The following is a 17,041-nucleotide window of genomic DNA, read 5'->3' on the forward strand; positions in this document are numbered from 1 at the left end:
AAAGGGACTTGACTTTGATAACTCTGTCAATTTGAGTTGAACCACGGATACCGTCTCCCAACTCTTCAAGACCTCGTACTCATCCTATTCCAGGGTAGCCTGAACTCTCTACCCTACCAGACTCTTATTCCCTCTCAACCTTCAGCCTTAGGTTCACCGTTTGAATCGAACTGCCCGTATGGAATGCCGTTGTAAAAGTACCTATCCATCGTAACCCGAGGTATCCACATCGTTGGGGTGTGAGGTGTTAGTGTGTCGACTCTTATTTAGCCTCATGGTCCAACGTTCCCAGCTCCACGGTCTCCCGACTGCCGGCGGGGCACCCCATGGATCCATTGGCTGGCTCCCGTCACTCTCACCCACTGTTTGGTGGCTGAGATACCCGCTAAAGCCGCTAAAAAAAACTCACCCCGGTTTTTTCTCTCCGGCGGGTTTTTGGGGGGCTTGGACCTTGGACACAAACACTTTTGACGATTGACCTGGCCTGGTCTGGCTTTTCTTGCTTGTGGCATAAACTTGATAGGACGGGAAGGAACACATATTTCTTTTCTTCTCCTCGGTTACTAGCAAAAATCTGCAACAGATCATCTTGTCTTGTCTTTTCTTTTCCTTTACATTTTCTGGTGCTTTTTCGTCTTTTCTAAGGCCCCCCCCGGTAGGCACATCCCGACGGAAATACGCCGCCGCAAGACGCCGAAAACCAGACAATATCCGCCATCTGACAGCCCAGCCCAGCCTAGCACGGGCAGTCACGATCCCAAGGTTACGTTACCTGCCCTGCCGTGGGCTTATTATTATTACCTAGGTACCTAGCCTTCGGTAGCCTCTACCCGCCAAACTTCGACTTCCAACCGACTCTTTTGCCGATCCAATTTCATCCTACTCCTGCTCTCCCAGTAACCAATCTCCTGAATCCAGTCTCGATATTCCAACATCGAACCTTGGAAGACATGGCACGCTCTTCGAGGTAGCAACGGCTCCAACTTTGTCAAGCCATTCTCGATCTCAGTCAGCTTCACATCTAATTTCACGAGTGACGAGTCCATGTCTCGTCCAATTCCGTCCTCGATATGTCCGATTCGGCCTCCACCGGCGATGGAGGCATTCCAGATCGTGGGCCGGTCGTCTTCGCCGTCACAACGGCCACTCTCGTCCTCGCTACAGTCTTCGTCGCAGCACGAATCGTCTCGCGGACCTTCATTGTTAGGAATGTCACCTGGGATGACCGCGTCATGATCCTCGCATGGCTCTTCGCCTTCTTCCTCTCCTTCACCATCTGTTTCGGCGTTCACAATGGTCTCGGACGACACGACGAAAATATCGACCCCAACCGCTTGCCTGCCCTTCGCCGTTGCGAATATGTCTTCTCCATCCTGTACAATCCCGCCTTGATGGCCACCAAAACCTCCATACTCATATTCTACCTCCGATTGGCCAAGCACACCCAAAGAGTACTTCGATTCGCCTCTTGGTTGACACTTGCGGTCGTCAATATTGCTGGTGTTATTCTCACCTTCATGAATGTTTTCCAATGTCGCCCGACCCAAGCCGCTTGGGATGTTAACTATGACGAACGCGCGAAGTGTATACCACTACTTACCGAGTTTATATGTTCCTCGCCCGTCAACATCGTCACGGATCTGGCCATTCTCGCGCTGCCTATACCTGTCCTCACCGGCATGCGCCTCCCTTCTCGCCAGAAAACAATTCTGGTCCTCACCTTCACCGTTGGAATATTCGTTACCGTTGTCGATGTGGTCAGAATCTACTACCTTCAGCAAGCCATTACAGCACCAACCAGTACGACTGCCGATCCCCAGTCTCGATTTGGTGGGCAGACCGACTTTGCCTGGAACGCTTCGCGATCGCTCATGTGGAGTGCTGTTGAGGTCAACGTTGGCATGATGTGCGCCTGCGTCCCGACGTTGAAGCCTCTGGTCCTCAAGCTGCTCCCCTCCATGCTCTACGACCCCAATGGAACCCGCGCCAGTACACCCAAGGGGCCCAACGATTCAGATACGCCTTCAACAGGCCATCGCGCCAGTATTCAGCAGCCCCCTCCTGTCGCGCAGACCGGCGCACAGCCTCTCGATGCTAATGCTCCCATGAGCGCGATGGAATTCTTGACAACACCTTTCGACGAGCCAGGCCCAACTCGTCCTGCGCAACGTGGGTACCAGAGCAATGGGACCTTTCAAACATCGACAACTATGACGTCTTCAACAGGAACTGTCGAGGGTGTTTATTTTGGCTTTGTCAACATGACAAAACCTAAAAGTATGCTCAAATGCAACAAGAAGCAGTCATTCAAATACTGCACAATCGTGTCCATTTTATTTCTGTTATGGGGAATATCCTACGGCCTACTCAATACTCTGAACAACGTCATTGCGAAAGTCGACAATATGACCACAGCTGAAACACTTGGCATGACGTCTGTATACTTCGGAGGCGGTTACTTCTTTGGACCCCTGCTAGTAGGCGAATGGATTCTTCGGCGCGACGAGCACAACCGATCGAGGCGGCACAAGGCCAACGGCCACGACAGCGTTGGTGGCTTCAAAGTTACTTTTATCGTCGGGCTATGCTTTTATGGGATTGGAACTGTCATCTTCTGGCCCTCGGCTGTCACCCAATCATACGCCGGATTCATGCTCAGCAACTTCGTCGTCGGGTTTGGTCTATCAATTCTAGAGGTCGGCGCAAATGCATTCCTGATACTTTGCGGGCCCCCCGAATACGGCGAGACTCGCGTGCTCATGGCGCAAGGCATCCAAGGCACCGGCAGTGTTCTGAGCGGCCTGCTGGCCCAGAAAGTCTTCTTCAAGGGCATTGTGGAACAGAGCAGCGCGACCAGCATGACTCTCATCAACGTGCAATGGACATATCTAGGAATCACACTCCTGTGTGTTGCCCTCGGGCTCTTCTTCTACTACATGCCACTTCCCGAAGTGAGTGACCGTGAGCTTGAGCAGTCCGCCAAGCATCTCCCTATGGATCCTCAGAAGAAAAGAGGCGGTCTACAGCTCCGCACATGGAGCCTTATCCTCGCCGTTATTGCTCAATACACATACGTCGCTGCCCAGGAGTGTTTCAGCATCTACTTCCGCAGCCTCATGATATCAATACTCCCCAACACACCCAACACCGGCGAGCAAGCAACCGAAGGTGCAGGCGACGTTCCCAACCCCGACAAACCACCTGGCATCGCACTCTCGATACCCGATTATCTCCTCATCGCGCATACCGCCTTTGCTGTGTCCCGCTTCATGGCAGCTGGCCTTGCATATCTCTCTGTATATCGTTCCCGCTTCCCACGACCCCGTACCATCCTCACCGCCTGCATCGCCGGCTGTTTCGTCTTTGCCCTTCTCCCTGTGGTTGTCCGTCCACCCAACCCTAACCTTCTTGTTATACCCATCGTTCTCTTTTACTTTTTCGAGGGCCCCATATACCCTCTTATTTTTGCCATTGGTCTTCGCGGTCAAGGTCGACGCACCAAGCGTGCTGCCGCCTTTATCACTATGGGTAGTTCCGGCCCCGGTTTCTTCCCCTTCGTCATGTACGGCATAATCAAGCACGGAGGCACAGTTAGAACGGCTTTCATCGTCGTCATTGTCCTCCAGGCTGTTTGCATGTCCTACTCGGTCTTTCTCCAATTTATCAGCGACGCCAAGCAGCTCGTCGATCCTTGCCCCGCGGTGCGTGATGCCCTTAGACAGCCGGATGAAGAGATGCCGTCGCCCATGGAGACAGTGATTGCTGGGAGAGCGCGCCGACAAAGCACGATGAAGGAGAAGTCTCAGGGGTTCTTGGATAAGGTGTCACATGGAACTAAGGTCATCAGTGCCAAGTTCCTCAGTACTCGGCGCCGGTCCTCACAACCCTCGATCCACCAATGCGAAGATAGTCGCGATAATGCGGCACCATAATTAATGCTGATGCCTCTTTTTCTCCCATCTTTATATATATTTTACGGTCGAATAGTTTCGGAACTCTTGGATTCATAAACAGCGAAAAAAAAGGGAGGCGTCAGGTTGGGTCAATGACGGATGAATTGCTTTTTGGATGCTCTATACCCAACAGGTCCTTGTTCTTGAATGGACATTAATACATAGCCTTTTTTAGTTATAGTTTCAAGGATATGTATATGTGTATATATGTATCATATGTTTGATACGATATGATAATCAATGCATTACCAAATGCTCAAAGGCCAAAACGCCAGAAAATTGGTGGATGCTGCTATTTCCTGGCGTTTTTTTTTTAACTGACTGAGTTTGCTCGTCAACCTCAATATCATTGCTCATATCGTTTGATTCCAGCTCAGATCTGCAATCACATGCAATAAGATCAATCATGAACTTTTATTCACCACCCAAATTGCTCCAGATGCAACTCAACGCCAGCTCCGTTTTCCACGATACAGTCTGCAGCCGCGTTCTGAACGGCCGACATGAGTGTCCGTGGTCCGCAGCCCATCACCAGCACTCGTTTGTCGGATGGCGTACTCTCTATCAGTTCTTTCACAAGTGAAGCTACATCCGGTCTCCCAACGTGAAAGACATCGCCTAAAGAAGCATCGATCGCGACTGGGAGAACTTCGTTCTTCTCAATGTCAAGTGATAATCGAGTAGTATCGACTCGCGAAAGACCGTCTTTTTCTGGGTCGGGCTCGACAAAAGTGCTACTTGAAGAAGCGTGCGATCCGGAGGAAAGCTGTCTCCGGGGGACAATCTCGGTTTCTGAAGCTCGTGTTACATAGATCTTGGTCAAGACACGATGATCTCGACGTAGAGTCTCGATATGTTGGGCGAACCAGGTGAAATATGCTGCAAGATTGGTCAGTATTGCGACGTCACGGGATTTAACGTGGACTTGCTTGGCTTCCTGATCATCCACACGAATTCGATGTCGATCTCAGCATCTGTGTCCAGGCTTTTGAGCATATCTAGAGCCGCGCCAACCGTGAAGCTTGCACCGCTGCCCCCTGCTATAAGCATGACCTTGTCATACCCCTTGACATCAGGGTGATCGCCGTAAGGGCCCTCCACTGACCCTTTCAATGTGATTCCCGGGCTCTCAAGGGCACACTTGTGCAGAGCCCTAGTGAATCCGTCGTGGGCTGCCACAACAAACTCGAGGGGATCGGTAGCAACCATGGTGAAAGGGTGGGTTTCAATGGCGCGTACCGCGGGGATCCAAAGGAAGCCATGTTTGCCAGATGAAGATCCAAATGGTACCTTGGCAAGTGTGACACGAGTACCGCCATTGGGGAGCGGCGTGAGAGTGACGGTGTTATTGGCGCTGTTAACGATGATACGTGCGAGGCGGATGACTCGCTCGAGGACCCAAATTCCGGCTGAAGCAAAAATGACGTAGAGAACCTTCTTGCTAGGCTCCGGCTGATGGAGACCGGTCATGATGACAGCAAGGATCCAGAAAACCACATGAAGGTAGTAAAATAGTTCGTACCACCACGTCCGGAGGACAGCACCGGCAAAGCCAAGGACTAGGAATGAGCCCATAGCGACCATGCCAAAAATTTCTTCTCTCGCTAGCAAACGCTGGAGAAAGTCTTGGGCACCGAACGCGGCAGCGTAACTGCAAGAGTGCACTATGGCGAAGATGAGAGTAGTGTAACCGGTTATGCGATGGAGAATGTTGAGGCGCTCATAAGAGGAGGTCATGAATATGACAACGGGAGTATTCTTGAGGGACAGTAGGACGACGATGAGAAGATTTGCAATAGCCATCCTGTATAGATTACGTTATTGGAAGCTTTGTTGAGAAATTTGCTTGGAGACTAACCATCCAGTTCGAGACGCCATGTTGGAAAGAAGCGGCATATTGTCGTTGTCTAGGTAAGTAAGAGTGACGATGGCGTTGATAACTAGATATCCAATCACAGTAAGAGTATATCCTCCCGACGGTAGCCTCGCGATATTTACAAGAGCGCTCGCTCTCAGGCGCCTGTGATATAGTTAAACCAATGTCCCGTTCCTGGTGAGGACAGATCATTACCGGAAGATCGCTGTGGCGGTATTTGGTTTGCGCGAGGCTCCTAGATCAACGCAAAGACTTCTGAGAAGAATGGCTATACAAATGGTGAAGTAGAAAGCAGTCATAGCTGCAGCAAAGACAACCATGGCATTGTAGTTCAGTTGTTGACGCCGGGCCAGTTTGGCGGCAAAGACTGGATCTGGATGTGTTGAACCGCCTGACATTGTTAGATCGAAGTGCGGGTGAAGTTTGAGAGTCGAACTGGCAAATAGTTTCAGATATGAAGAGGAGGAAGAGGTGGTGTTGACAGCAGAGAGGGGAGAGAAAGAAGTAGGCGTTGCCGTCGACTTGGTGACCCGTACTTAAGTAGGACAAGACACAATGATCGTGAAGAACTAAGTCAGGCAAGGTATCAGTGTGTCAGAGGATCAATCTCCGAAGTCACACGGCGACGACTAAATGAGGTGTAGCCAATGTTCGGAACTCATGGGCGTTGCCTCTCTTTCATATCTTTTGTTAGCTGGCATGATCAGAGAGGCTTTGATCTTACCACCTGGCACTTTGGCGTTATATCGCAAATATTTCAAAATATTCACATAGGGGCTATCGGTGATCGATATGTGGGATCTATCGGTTGTTCGAAACAGCGCCGGAGAGAACTCCAGAGCAGCTCATTGCATTAGCAGGGACGTACCTGTAGCTTTGACTGACTGACAGATACTTGACCGCCAACAGATATGCACGTAATCTGGGCAGCGTGTGACTGATGCCAGAAGTTGATCTGTGAGTGGTTGTGAGTCCAAAGATCGCGGGAACTGGCATGAATCATCATGAAGGGGTTGAGCTCGAAATCGGGTCAACACGCCTGACCAAAGGTACAACACACTTAATCTCTGTGCCAATTTTGCGCCTTGGTTTCAAAGCCACGACAATCTCTCTGTCCGCCATCTAGCGTCAAAGTAAGTGTTCTTTGCCAACATGTAGAGCTGTGTCGGCCACCTCCAGTGCTTCTTGAGGCTGAAACTGTGCTTCAACCTCTGCATGACCACTTTCATTGATCAGAAAAATACGGCTCAAGAGAGTATAGGTATAAATACGAAGCTTTTATACGGTATCCCATCCCCGAGTCGCGGCTGCGGGCTTCCTCGTCACGAGTCTTCTGGATGTCTTTCAGGAGCAACAGTCGAATACAAAACGCCCAGATAGATGTGACAACTTCGCCGCAGACTATAGTTCATGAGAGGGGTAACTTTCATTAAACTTTATTCTCAGTTTGCGGTAACCCTTTGCACATGGCTTGGTCACTTCCAAATGCTTGACCCATTCAAACAAGTAATGTATGTAGTCTGCAGGGATAACCAACTTTCCGTCCCTGAGTATACGCATACACAACCCGCATTTGTGTTGTATCACTTGAGGTGTTTCAGACTTGCTTATATATTATTCTTTTTCATGACTCTAATGAATCGTTTTGCGTGGGGACGAAAATAAAATGAAACTTTTCAGGTACTTCCTGAAGTTCGCAAGCTGATATCGCAGGATAGAGTCAGCATCCTGTCTGAGTTTGCTCAGGAAATGAAGTAAAAGGAAGCCTCAGACCTTGACAGGCTTGTCACTGGAACCTCAAAAGGAGGAGTAAGGATTGGACGAAGCGTCTGGCGGAGTGCCGCTTCCAACGATATTATCAAGATGAAGAGAAATTCTCTTGAGATGTGCCCCGAATCTTCTTGTTCCACTAGCAAGAACCTCCCTTGTGTCATTTTCGGTCGCTTGAATGTCCCCGACCAGCACTTCAGCCAGACGTATACCTCGATCTCAAAGCAATCCCTGTGTATCGTCGGCTTCTACCCCAGATGCGACGGCATCGTGTGATACAAGCATGCTTTGTCAAGCTGACAGATATGTCGAATCTGCTAAACGTTGTCGCACAACATTGAGTGTGAAACAAACATGCTTGATGCCGCTACATGAAGTTGCCAACAATGTCGAGGCGGCTCTTTGCAAAGTACTCGGCATCATTTATGGTGTAGATGGTTGCACACAGCTATGGCAGGGCTTTCACCCCCTTTTATGATGCGCCACCGTTTCATTCCTGCCAGAAGCCGTCGCACCTCCAAAACATATATGCATTGCTTAGAACGAGTGGCTGATTAGTTGGCTGTGCCACCGGACGCCAACAGCATGGCCGCGATTATGCTTGTAGTATCGCAGTCACAGTTATGTCCCTGGGCCCGCATAAGGCGACAAGCTATGAAGGCAGTCTCATACAAGGGGTCGTTTTCTGATATAAATTCTTCATTGTCACTTCGACAAGAGCGACATGCGTCTAACCACATGAAAAGACGCAAATCGATGATCGACTGTGTGTCTGGTCATTTTCCACCCGACCAGCGGTTGTTCTGAAACCGGCTGAAGTTGCCTTGTGAAAGCTCGTGCTATAATTTGCTAGTATGAGCAATCACAATGGCTAGATACCCGGGTTGCTCTTTGGTGATGAAGCGGGAACCCGCTCGGATGTGACAACCATCGAAGTTCTGGATCGGTCCGTTCATCTATGTCTTTGCTGACGTGTGACGAGAGTGTGCGGGAAAACTTCTACGCGATTGACATTTTCATGCCTCCGTTCGCGCAAATTACACTTCCTGTTGTCCACCCACTCTCTTCTGAACAGAGCATATCAATTGTACCGGCGATTTCGGTCGTAAACCCGGGCCTTCGATTACCCATGTTCTCACGTACAGTTCGATCAAAGCGTTCAGCATCAGTCCCAGCCATAGCCAAAACCTCCGGTTCCCCTTTGTACTGCGCCAATGGGGCTGCGTCAACATAAGGCTGGTTTATGTTCCAGAAAGTCTGTCCAGCGGCTGCGTACATATCCCCCCAGGCAGGCCCGGGGTTGACAGCATTGACTGTAGCACGAGTAGCCAGCTCACGACTCCAGGTCCGTGTCATTGCTTCCAAGGCCGCTTTACTCCCAGCGTAAACAGACTGGCCCTGATACCCGATAGACGAAGATACACTGGAAACATTGACAATGCGGCCCGCGCGGTTTGTGGGAAGATGCGGGGCGACAGCCTGGGTCAAGAGGAGAGGGGCCAGGACATTGACATTATAGACGCGGTGAAACTCGACCTCTTGGATTTTTCCATGTCTTTCATCATTCATATGCTGGTTAGACGAGACACCGGCATTGTTGATTAGTATATCGATTTGGAAAGGCTTGTTCGGGTTATATAAATCATGAAGGAGGCGTGCAGCCTTAATGATTTTGGGACAAGCTTCGGACGGCTCGCCTAAATCGGCCTGTACTGCAAGGCATTGAATGCTGTGTTGAGCTGATAGCTCGTAGCAAAGATTTCTAGCTATTTCTGTGGACGAGTTGGAAGTGTAAACAAGGAGAAGATTGCATCCTTTAGCGGCGAGTCTCGCGGCAACGGCTGCACCAATGCCTTGGCCGAGTCAGCGACCTTGTAAATTGGAAGTGGTTGGTGATATACCAACCTCGAGAGCCACCTGTGACGATTCCAAGCTTTGAATCATATGGACGATGAGACCTAGAGGAAGCTGCTGTATTCGCCATGATAGATGAAAGGATGAGTAGGTTGTGTATACCAATTGTTTGAGGAACAGCTCACTGAGGACGAATTCAATGAGAATTTGCATAAGCCGGTGTGTGCTCTGATATAAAATCAAATTCCAAAAGTAAAGGATGCTCACAAGTTCTATTTATTATGGCGATGGGTTTTGGGGGGGATGGTTGAGAACCCCACGAAGGTGCCTTCCATTGAATCGTCTGCATCATGATGGTGGAGCATGTGACGTAGACAATCTATCCCGCTAAACATACAGGCAAGTCGATAAGAGTCGGGGGTCTACCTACCTTACGTGTAAGTTGGCCAAGGTAAGAGGTACTTACTTTATAAGGGGTAACAACTGAGGAGTGCTCCAGGTCCATACTGGGTATACGTATCCCGAAGTCCCTCCACTACTTTACAGTGGAGGATGCTGCTGATAGTGAACCTTATCAAGTGGCCCTAGGGACTTCTTCCCACAATCCTTAAAGCAAGGGTCCTGGCTAATCAGAGACTCAATATCATGGAATCAACGGTCTCATTGACGGACAGCCGAGAATGTCTCCATCGAGCCTTTCTTCTTTTATACAACTAACGGCTTTAGTCGTTAAATGCTCCTTCGACCGCTAGTCTGTTGCGCTCTCACTCGTCTCTTTTGGGTAACTCCGAATACTTCACGATGGAGACGGAACAACGGTGGTAACAAGGAATTGTCCTGTCAAAGACTTCGGAATGTCCCAACTAGGGAGAGCATTTTGGTATCGGAGGGCCATGAGTCGTCGATACCATTGACTGTTGATAATAAACAGAGGGTCTTCAAAGAGGGAAGGGCTCCGGGGCGCGGAACAAGGTGAGGGGATGTGGCCAGCAATTGCTATTCCTTGGATCGTATAAAACCATCATATCTTTTGGGACACGGTGTTTCTGCTGTTTTCCCCCATCACTTTGTATGCTTTATTTGTTGGAGAAGCAGCACTCAACATGTCTGATCTCAACCCCCTCAATGGAGGCAACTTCGTCCATGATGACAATCGCGTGGTTGATGGAGGCTCCATTTTGAAGCGTTTCTCTCTTCAGGGCAAGACTGCCATCATTACCGGTGCTGCCGCTGGCATCGGCCTTTCTATCGCCGAGGCCTACGCTGAAGTCGGTGCCAACATTGCAATCTGGTACCGTACCAGCAGCAAAGCTGAAGAGCGTGCTGAAGAAATCTCCAAGAAATACAACGTCTCAGGTAGAGCATTTACAACTTACACCCAAAAGTCCAACTTTTAACGAAACTTGTCCAGTCAAGGCCTATCAGGTTGATATGAGAGATGCAGAAGCTGTTGAGAAGGCTGTCGACCAGTCAGTCAAGGACCTTAACGGTCGGTTGGATATCTTCGTGGCCAATGCCGGCATTCCTTGGACGAAAGGTCCCATGGTCGACGGCCCTCTTGATCACTACCGTGACGTTGTCCAGACCAACCTGGATGGCACCTACTTCTGTGCCAAAGCTGCAGCCAAACACTGGCGTCGCCAGAAGGTCGAGGGGACTGATATTAACGGCCAACCTTTGACGAACTACACATCTGGTAGTTTCATTGCCACGGCGTCCATGAGTGGAAGTATCGTAAACACTCCTCAGCTCCAGGCTGCTTATAATGCCGCCAAGGCTGGCGTCATTCACCTCATCAAGAGTCTGGCTGTTGAGTGGGCTCGATATGCTCGTGCCAACGCCATCTCTCCAGGTTATATCATTACTGAGATCTCTAACTTTGTGTCACAAGAGACAAAAGACATTTGGAAAGACAAGATTCCTCTTGGGTATGATTTCTCTATCTCCATACAGTCGATCTGCTGACAAGAACACAGCCGTGAGGGCGAGCCTCATGAGCTCCAAGGTGCTTATCTGTTCCTAGCATCAGACGCTTCCACATACGCCACTGGTGCCAACTTTGTTATCGATGGGGGCTATAGTGCTCCGTAGTCCGTAGTTCTGATAGTAGAGAAATAGAGATATATCATCTATCTATAAAGGACGACGAATCATTCAGGTAGTATACAAATCTCAGCTTCGGCATTGTTTTAGAAGAATACTATACCAAGTTATTAGAGCCTACAGAGAATAAGAATATAGATAAAAGAATCAGAGAGAAACTACTGAAACACATACGACAAGTCTAAAAATTTACCAATACTCTATAGACAACTCTATAGACAACTCTATCAACAAAAATCACAATGCTCAAACTGAAATGTTTCTCCTTAGTCGATATACTCGCCCTGGTCAAAGCCATCACCTCACCTGTCCTTTTTGAATTTCTGGGGAGATAAAGGAGAGTGGACGCCCGTGAGACGTAAAGACTCTGCCTTCATGGCCGGGCCGTCCTTGATAGTCCCCTGAATTTTGGTGTATTGGCTCTTGTTCTTTCTTCTAAAGGGATTGAACGGAGGTCCTTTGATACCAAGACTATTCTCTTTATCATCGTACTTGGTCGCATGGAGGATAGAATCTGCAAGTTGGATAAGCTGCGCAAAAGAGTCACTCTTTGGGAGCTTACAGAGTTCATTACGTCCATGCTTGACGTATTTGACCCCCTCGATCAGCACGCTCTCGTCTTTGGTCGTCAAGACTTGACGCATACCATGTAGGATCAACATGGAGCTTTCGACTTGCAGATTGACCTCTGGATCCATGGTTTGGAGAAACCCTTTGCATGACTTGACCCATTTGTCAGCGTCATTCAGGAGAATCTTTACCAATATATGATCGCCCTCCCGTAGAGCAAGTTGAAGATAGTTACGAGTTCGGAAGAAGCAGACCAGATTCAGATAGTTGATTCGGTCCACGAGGTTCGGTGCTTCTTGGTCACAGATTCCTTGATTCTCGTTCCGAACTGCATTGACTAGGCTATCAACCGTGGTGTAGTTGGGTTTTCCCTGGACTCTCGTACCGCCGTTGCGGGCCCGAAGCTCCTCTTTGAGGTTTTGAAGTTGTAACTCCAGTTCCTTGACCCTGTTTCTGCAAGCATCATCCTGAGTGGCATTGGACTTTGCCGCCTCTGCTGACCAGGGCTTCTTCTCCAAACTTTCCTTGGTTACAGGTGTTACGGGTGGGCTCTGATTAGACTCGGAGGCATCTCTGGCGGAAGTTAATGGGGTACTAGGCAGGTGTACGGTAGATGGAGGCGGGATAGAATGGTTGTTGTATTGCATTGAGAAATCCTCAAGGTGCGCCCTTTTCTCTTCCGCCTGGCCCACTGCTGTCATGTCAGGATATAAAGGCAGCTGGCGAATATCTTGTGTAGTTACTAGAGAGCTCGCTTGTATATCTGTCTTCTCTTTTTCCAGTTTGAGCCTTTGTATCTCCATGTTGAGCTTGCTGTTTTCAGCTTGCAGCTTCTGACAGCGAGACTCCCTTGCCTCACACTCTTTGATGGCTTGTCCTAGCTTCTCAGTTACGTCACGCTGTTGCGTGGCCATTTCGAGCTTCAGTCGAGACATGCTCTTGATGTACTCGTTAACATACTGGACAGGGACATCCTCTTTGTTCCTGCACCAGATTAAGAGGGCTGCATGGAGTCCGTTGTTGGAGATATAATGATGAGCCACTTTGTCTCTCAGTTCAGGAGTTACATTAACCCCCTGTTCCTCCAGGCCTTTGATCTGCTTCTCGGCTTTCTCCATCGGAGGAGTTGTAGGTCGCAAGTGAGGGCCCAGCGGGTTGGGTCTACCTGTAGCAGGGTCAGTTATTCTAGCATTATACGCTTGCTGCGCACTCTTGATGTCGTCGTTTGATACTGGCCTGTTCCGTGCGAACTGAAATTCACGATCCGGATTGCCCCTCTCGGCTTCATGCTGCTTGCTTCCCCACCAGTTGAGATCCTTTGTCTTTCGCTTATCTCTGTAATTGTTGTATGTTTCTACGGTCTCCCGGGCCACTTGAGTCCTGGTTGGTCTAGTTGACGCGGAGGAATCATCGAAGAAAGGCTCGTTCTGGCTACGAGGTGATCCCGAGCCAGTGTCTTTGAGGGATGGTTGTTGGTGGTGATGCACTGTTTGTCCTGTCTCCGATTTGCTATCTTGCATCATCTTGAGCTATGGAATCTGGTTCCAGAAGAATCAGAAGAATAATGTCTAAGAATAAGTCTCTAGTTATGGCATGGTTTCGGAGGCTTTAATAATCCCGGTGGAAAACGGTCCTTTGTAGCTCAACAGGCTTTGTCCATCAAGAGTGTCCGTGCAGCGGCCCTCAAGATGAGTGTTCTCTTCGAACAGGGACTTGAGAAGGTTGAATACAGGCAAGGCTGGTCAATTGCTGTATCGCGTTCTTGGGAACGTCTTCATTTGGTGAGCATGTTCCTTCTTTGGGACACATACAGACATCTTTGCTGCAAAACAACTTCATGCAGAGTGAATTCTGGTAAACATTCAATGTTTATCATCGCACCCATTTCTATTCCATACTTCCCCCATCGGTAGGCCAAGTAACTTAGTCTTTTCTAAGGTACTCTCCATCGATCATTTTGACGTCTTGTGTCCGTCCCAAGTTTATCGACAGCTTCTGTCTTGAACCAGTGACTATTATGACAATATAGACCCTTTTGAGCTGCAATCGCCCACCCCCCGGACTCTTGACGCTGATATTCTGTGATGGTTGTACAAACCTAACTTGGGTACTCGAATCGAGCCCTTTGTTCATCGCTTATTAGAGTTGCCAATGCGAAACAAAGGACCACAGCAAAGTCGTGCTCAATTTCTCGTACTTGTTCTGATTGACTGAAAGATTTGGTTTTCAAAGATAGAACTTTTCGTCGGCAAACCTCAATCATTTGTTGAACAATATATTATTTAACCACGTTTATGCATAAATCTCTTTATCAATATCAATGAGGGTGCTGAGGTCCATGCAATGTCCCAATACTGCCTCAATGACCATTTCTTTCTTTTTCTTTCTTTTTTTGGCTCCAATATCCCACGATTATTGAGATATGGTAGTGTGACTTGCACTATCAATACCAGACAATTTCTCTCAGAATGCGTTCCACGCTGGTGTCCTCGATACTATGTCTTCTGACCCTTCTCCAGTATACACCCTGTCTTCCACATGCACCGAAAACTCAGTAGTTAACTTGATGCCTCTTTCATTCTCCAACATTGCGAATCCAGTGGCTGATTCAGCATTCGATACTTTCCTCTTCCCTCTTGAATCTCTTGGCTGCCCGTAGATTGAGATGTGAGGGTTTGCAGTCATGTAGTCTCTGTGCCAAGAATCATTCAGAGGCTCTTGGGCGCTGCTTCGAGATAATTTCCTCATGTTGTAATGATTATAGCACTGATTGTTGGTCCACTCGAAAAGGGGCTGGAAAGCAGGGAGACAACTGCACCAGAGACCCGAGTTGATCTCTAGGGGGAAGAATGGTGCTACTCGAAGGCTGTTGTAAGTTCTGTAGTATATGTCAGTTCTCATTCTTAATACACCCCAGTGGTTGACTGACATGTCCACATTCATGTTGGTTGTAAGCAGAATAATGAGCCTGGTGATTGTTGAAACGACGGCAAACAGTCCAAGCAGAAGCATCAACATCATCTTGATGACTTGAGTTCGTGTCTTGTTGGTTGACGCTGAAAACCATATACAGAGGCCGAGTATCACGACGTTGAGAATAGTGGACATGATCGAGTGAGCCCATATCATACGAGACAGGCTATATTTCGAAACGCATTGTCTGTCTGGTTTTGCGGCGTCGAATACGTCTCTATTAAACTCAGTCTCGGAGTGTTTTACGAGGGTGAGAAAGGAATCAACATACGATACCGGGCTACAGGACAAAAGGACAAACAAGAATGAAGTCACAGCAGTGATCATGGTTGCCACAAAGACTCCATAGACGCATGTCATGAAAGACCCTGCAGGCTCAGATCAGTAATAGGAACTTGCAAGTGGGTGATTGTCTTACTCTCTCTGTTGATGCGAGGGAGATAAGCAAGGATTGATAGCCTGACAAATCCACCAGCCAAGATGAAAACTAACTTGTCGACAGGAAATAGCTGTAGCAATGAATAGTCAATGTCTGGAGTGTACTTGTAGAATTCGATGCTTAGGTACATACTGACAAAAGCTGAAGCAACGTCTCTCTCGGCACATCCCGTACGTGATATCCAACACCCTTGGTCAAGAGGACGATTTCTATACAAGAAAAGCTCATGACAAGGCCCTAGTCATATGTTAGTGTACTCTGGTTTTGATGGGATGTTGCGGGGAGTATTGACCCAGGCTACAACAGCCAGCCCATCATCCCATCCAAGATTCTTGGCCACAATGCCACGAGCATACAATCGCAGAATCATCAAGATATTAGTGATGACCATCAGGGCGACGTTGAGGTCGAAAACAGATTGGCCATTGCCGTGCCTGGGCTCAAAGTCGGCCCTTTCCAGGACCACCATCCTACCCAATCGAATCCGTCGCCGTCGTCGTGATGGTGATAGTAGTGGTGATGGATATAGCCCGCGTCTTCTCGTTGTCGTCGTCGTCGTTGTACTCGGAAGGACGGCTTCTACCGAGCTTGCGATTGATGATATCCGATATCCGTGCAAATGAGCAAGACATTGGTGATAGATATGAAGAGTCACTCAGTTTCTGACATAGGTGCCTGAGCATTTAGAAGTGCAGTGTGTGTGGGGGGGGAGAAGAGAGGAATCGTGGTCTATGGGGGTAATCCCATTCTTTAGAGGGAGATGACTAGCCATGGCGTACGCTTCCAGACAGTTTTGGACATCCTTGGACATAGGGCAGAGGTCTATAAAGCCACATTGTCGTCCATCGAGAGCCAAAACGTTGGTGGGAGTTTCTCTTGGCCGGACCTGGCTAAGCGCTGTTGATCTTGTCTTCTTGATCATGAGACATCTTGAGCCAAACCCGTGGCCACGTTACACGAGGGGCCCTCTTTCAGTAGGATATGCTCTAAACTTGGAGGGACAGCGATAGTATTGGTATAGAATTGGCAGCTTATTTTGAGACCTCATGCCAGCCTTCATCAGACCCCTCATCTCATCTCATCTTGACTCCTAAAAGCACTGCAACATAGTTGAGAGAGGCTGGGCCACTAGGAACCCGACTCTACAACGACCAAGGATTATGAGAGACAAGATACCAAATTCTTGGGACCTGTTTTCTGCTATTTCTTCGCTGCTTTCTCTAGGTAATGTGAAGCCAGTGGCGATCTCGCAACAGTGACTCGGGTCCAATCCAATAGATCGATCAAGTCACGAATGGGTCAAATATATTTCCGATAGCGTCGAATCTGGCCGATCCGGTCGATCTTGTCTTGCCCTCCCGTTCCTGGCGAGGCGCTAATTGGGTACAAGCATGCCTCTGTGCCTGGCCCTGCATTCCGGTCAACAATACCACTAGGTATTGACAGGCCATCCGGCCATCTTGGCACTCTAGTTTTCGACTTTGACAGTCATGTTATGCTGAA

General features: G+C 48.8%; 6 protein-coding genes across 6 annotated transcripts; 2 read left to right on the plus strand and 4 right to left on the minus strand.

Annotated features, from left to right (window-relative positions):
- Positions 1-1,070: 1,070 nt before the first annotated feature.
- On the plus strand, positions 1,071-3,932 carry FTJAE_8166 (L-fucose permease; the record flags this gene model as incomplete). Its single annotated transcript, XM_037354954.1, has 1 exon — positions 1,071-3,932. The coding sequence occupies one exon, from the start codon at positions 1,071-1,073 to the stop codon at positions 3,930-3,932; it is 2,862 nt and encodes a 953-aa protein (XP_037204754.1).
- A 912-nt stretch (positions 3,933-4,844) lies between these two features.
- Positions 4,845-6,227, minus strand: FTJAE_8167 (ferric-chelate reductase; the record flags this gene model as incomplete). Its single annotated transcript, XM_037354955.1, has 3 exons — positions 4,845-5,757; positions 5,812-5,973; positions 6,025-6,227. 3 exons carry the CDS (start codon positions 6,225-6,227, stop codon positions 4,845-4,847), a joined length of 1,278 nt encoding a protein of 425 aa, XP_037204755.1.
- A 2,371-nt stretch (positions 6,228-8,598) lies between these two features.
- FTJAE_8168 (uncharacterized protein) lies at positions 8,599-9,583 on the minus strand (the record flags this gene model as incomplete). The annotated part of the gene is made up of 2 exons (XM_037354956.1): positions 8,599-9,452; positions 9,505-9,583. 2 exons carry the CDS (start codon positions 9,581-9,583, stop codon positions 8,599-8,601), a joined length of 933 nt encoding a protein of 310 aa, XP_037204756.1.
- A 973-nt stretch (positions 9,584-10,556) lies between these two features.
- On the plus strand, positions 10,557-11,544 carry FTJAE_8169 (sorbitol utilization sou1; the record flags this gene model as incomplete). Its single annotated transcript, XM_037354957.1, has 3 exons — positions 10,557-10,809; positions 10,865-11,381; positions 11,430-11,544. 3 exons carry the CDS (start codon positions 10,557-10,559, stop codon positions 11,542-11,544), a joined length of 885 nt encoding a protein of 294 aa, XP_037204757.1.
- A 314-nt stretch (positions 11,545-11,858) lies between these two features.
- Positions 11,859-13,649, minus strand: FTJAE_8170 (uncharacterized protein; the record flags this gene model as incomplete). The annotated part of the gene is made up of 1 exon (XM_037354959.1): positions 11,859-13,649. The coding sequence occupies one exon, from the start codon at positions 13,647-13,649 to the stop codon at positions 11,859-11,861; it is 1,791 nt and encodes a 596-aa protein (XP_037204758.1).
- A 940-nt stretch (positions 13,650-14,589) lies between these two features.
- Positions 14,590-16,170, minus strand: FTJAE_8171 (uncharacterized protein; the record flags this gene model as incomplete). Its single annotated transcript, XM_037354960.1, has 6 exons — positions 14,590-15,004; positions 15,056-15,467; positions 15,518-15,608; positions 15,671-15,775; positions 15,831-15,972; positions 16,013-16,170. 6 exons carry the CDS (start codon positions 16,168-16,170, stop codon positions 14,590-14,592), a joined length of 1,323 nt encoding a protein of 440 aa, XP_037204759.1.
- Between the last annotated feature and the right edge of the window lie 871 nt (positions 16,171-17,041).

This window comes from Fusarium tjaetaba (genome assembly GCF_013396195.1).
Source record: "Fusarium tjaetaba strain NRRL 66243 chromosome Unknown NRRL66243_c0000172, whole genome shotgun sequence".
NCBI classification, from domain to species: domain Eukaryota; kingdom Fungi; phylum Ascomycota; class Sordariomycetes; order Hypocreales; family Nectriaceae; genus Fusarium; species Fusarium tjaetaba.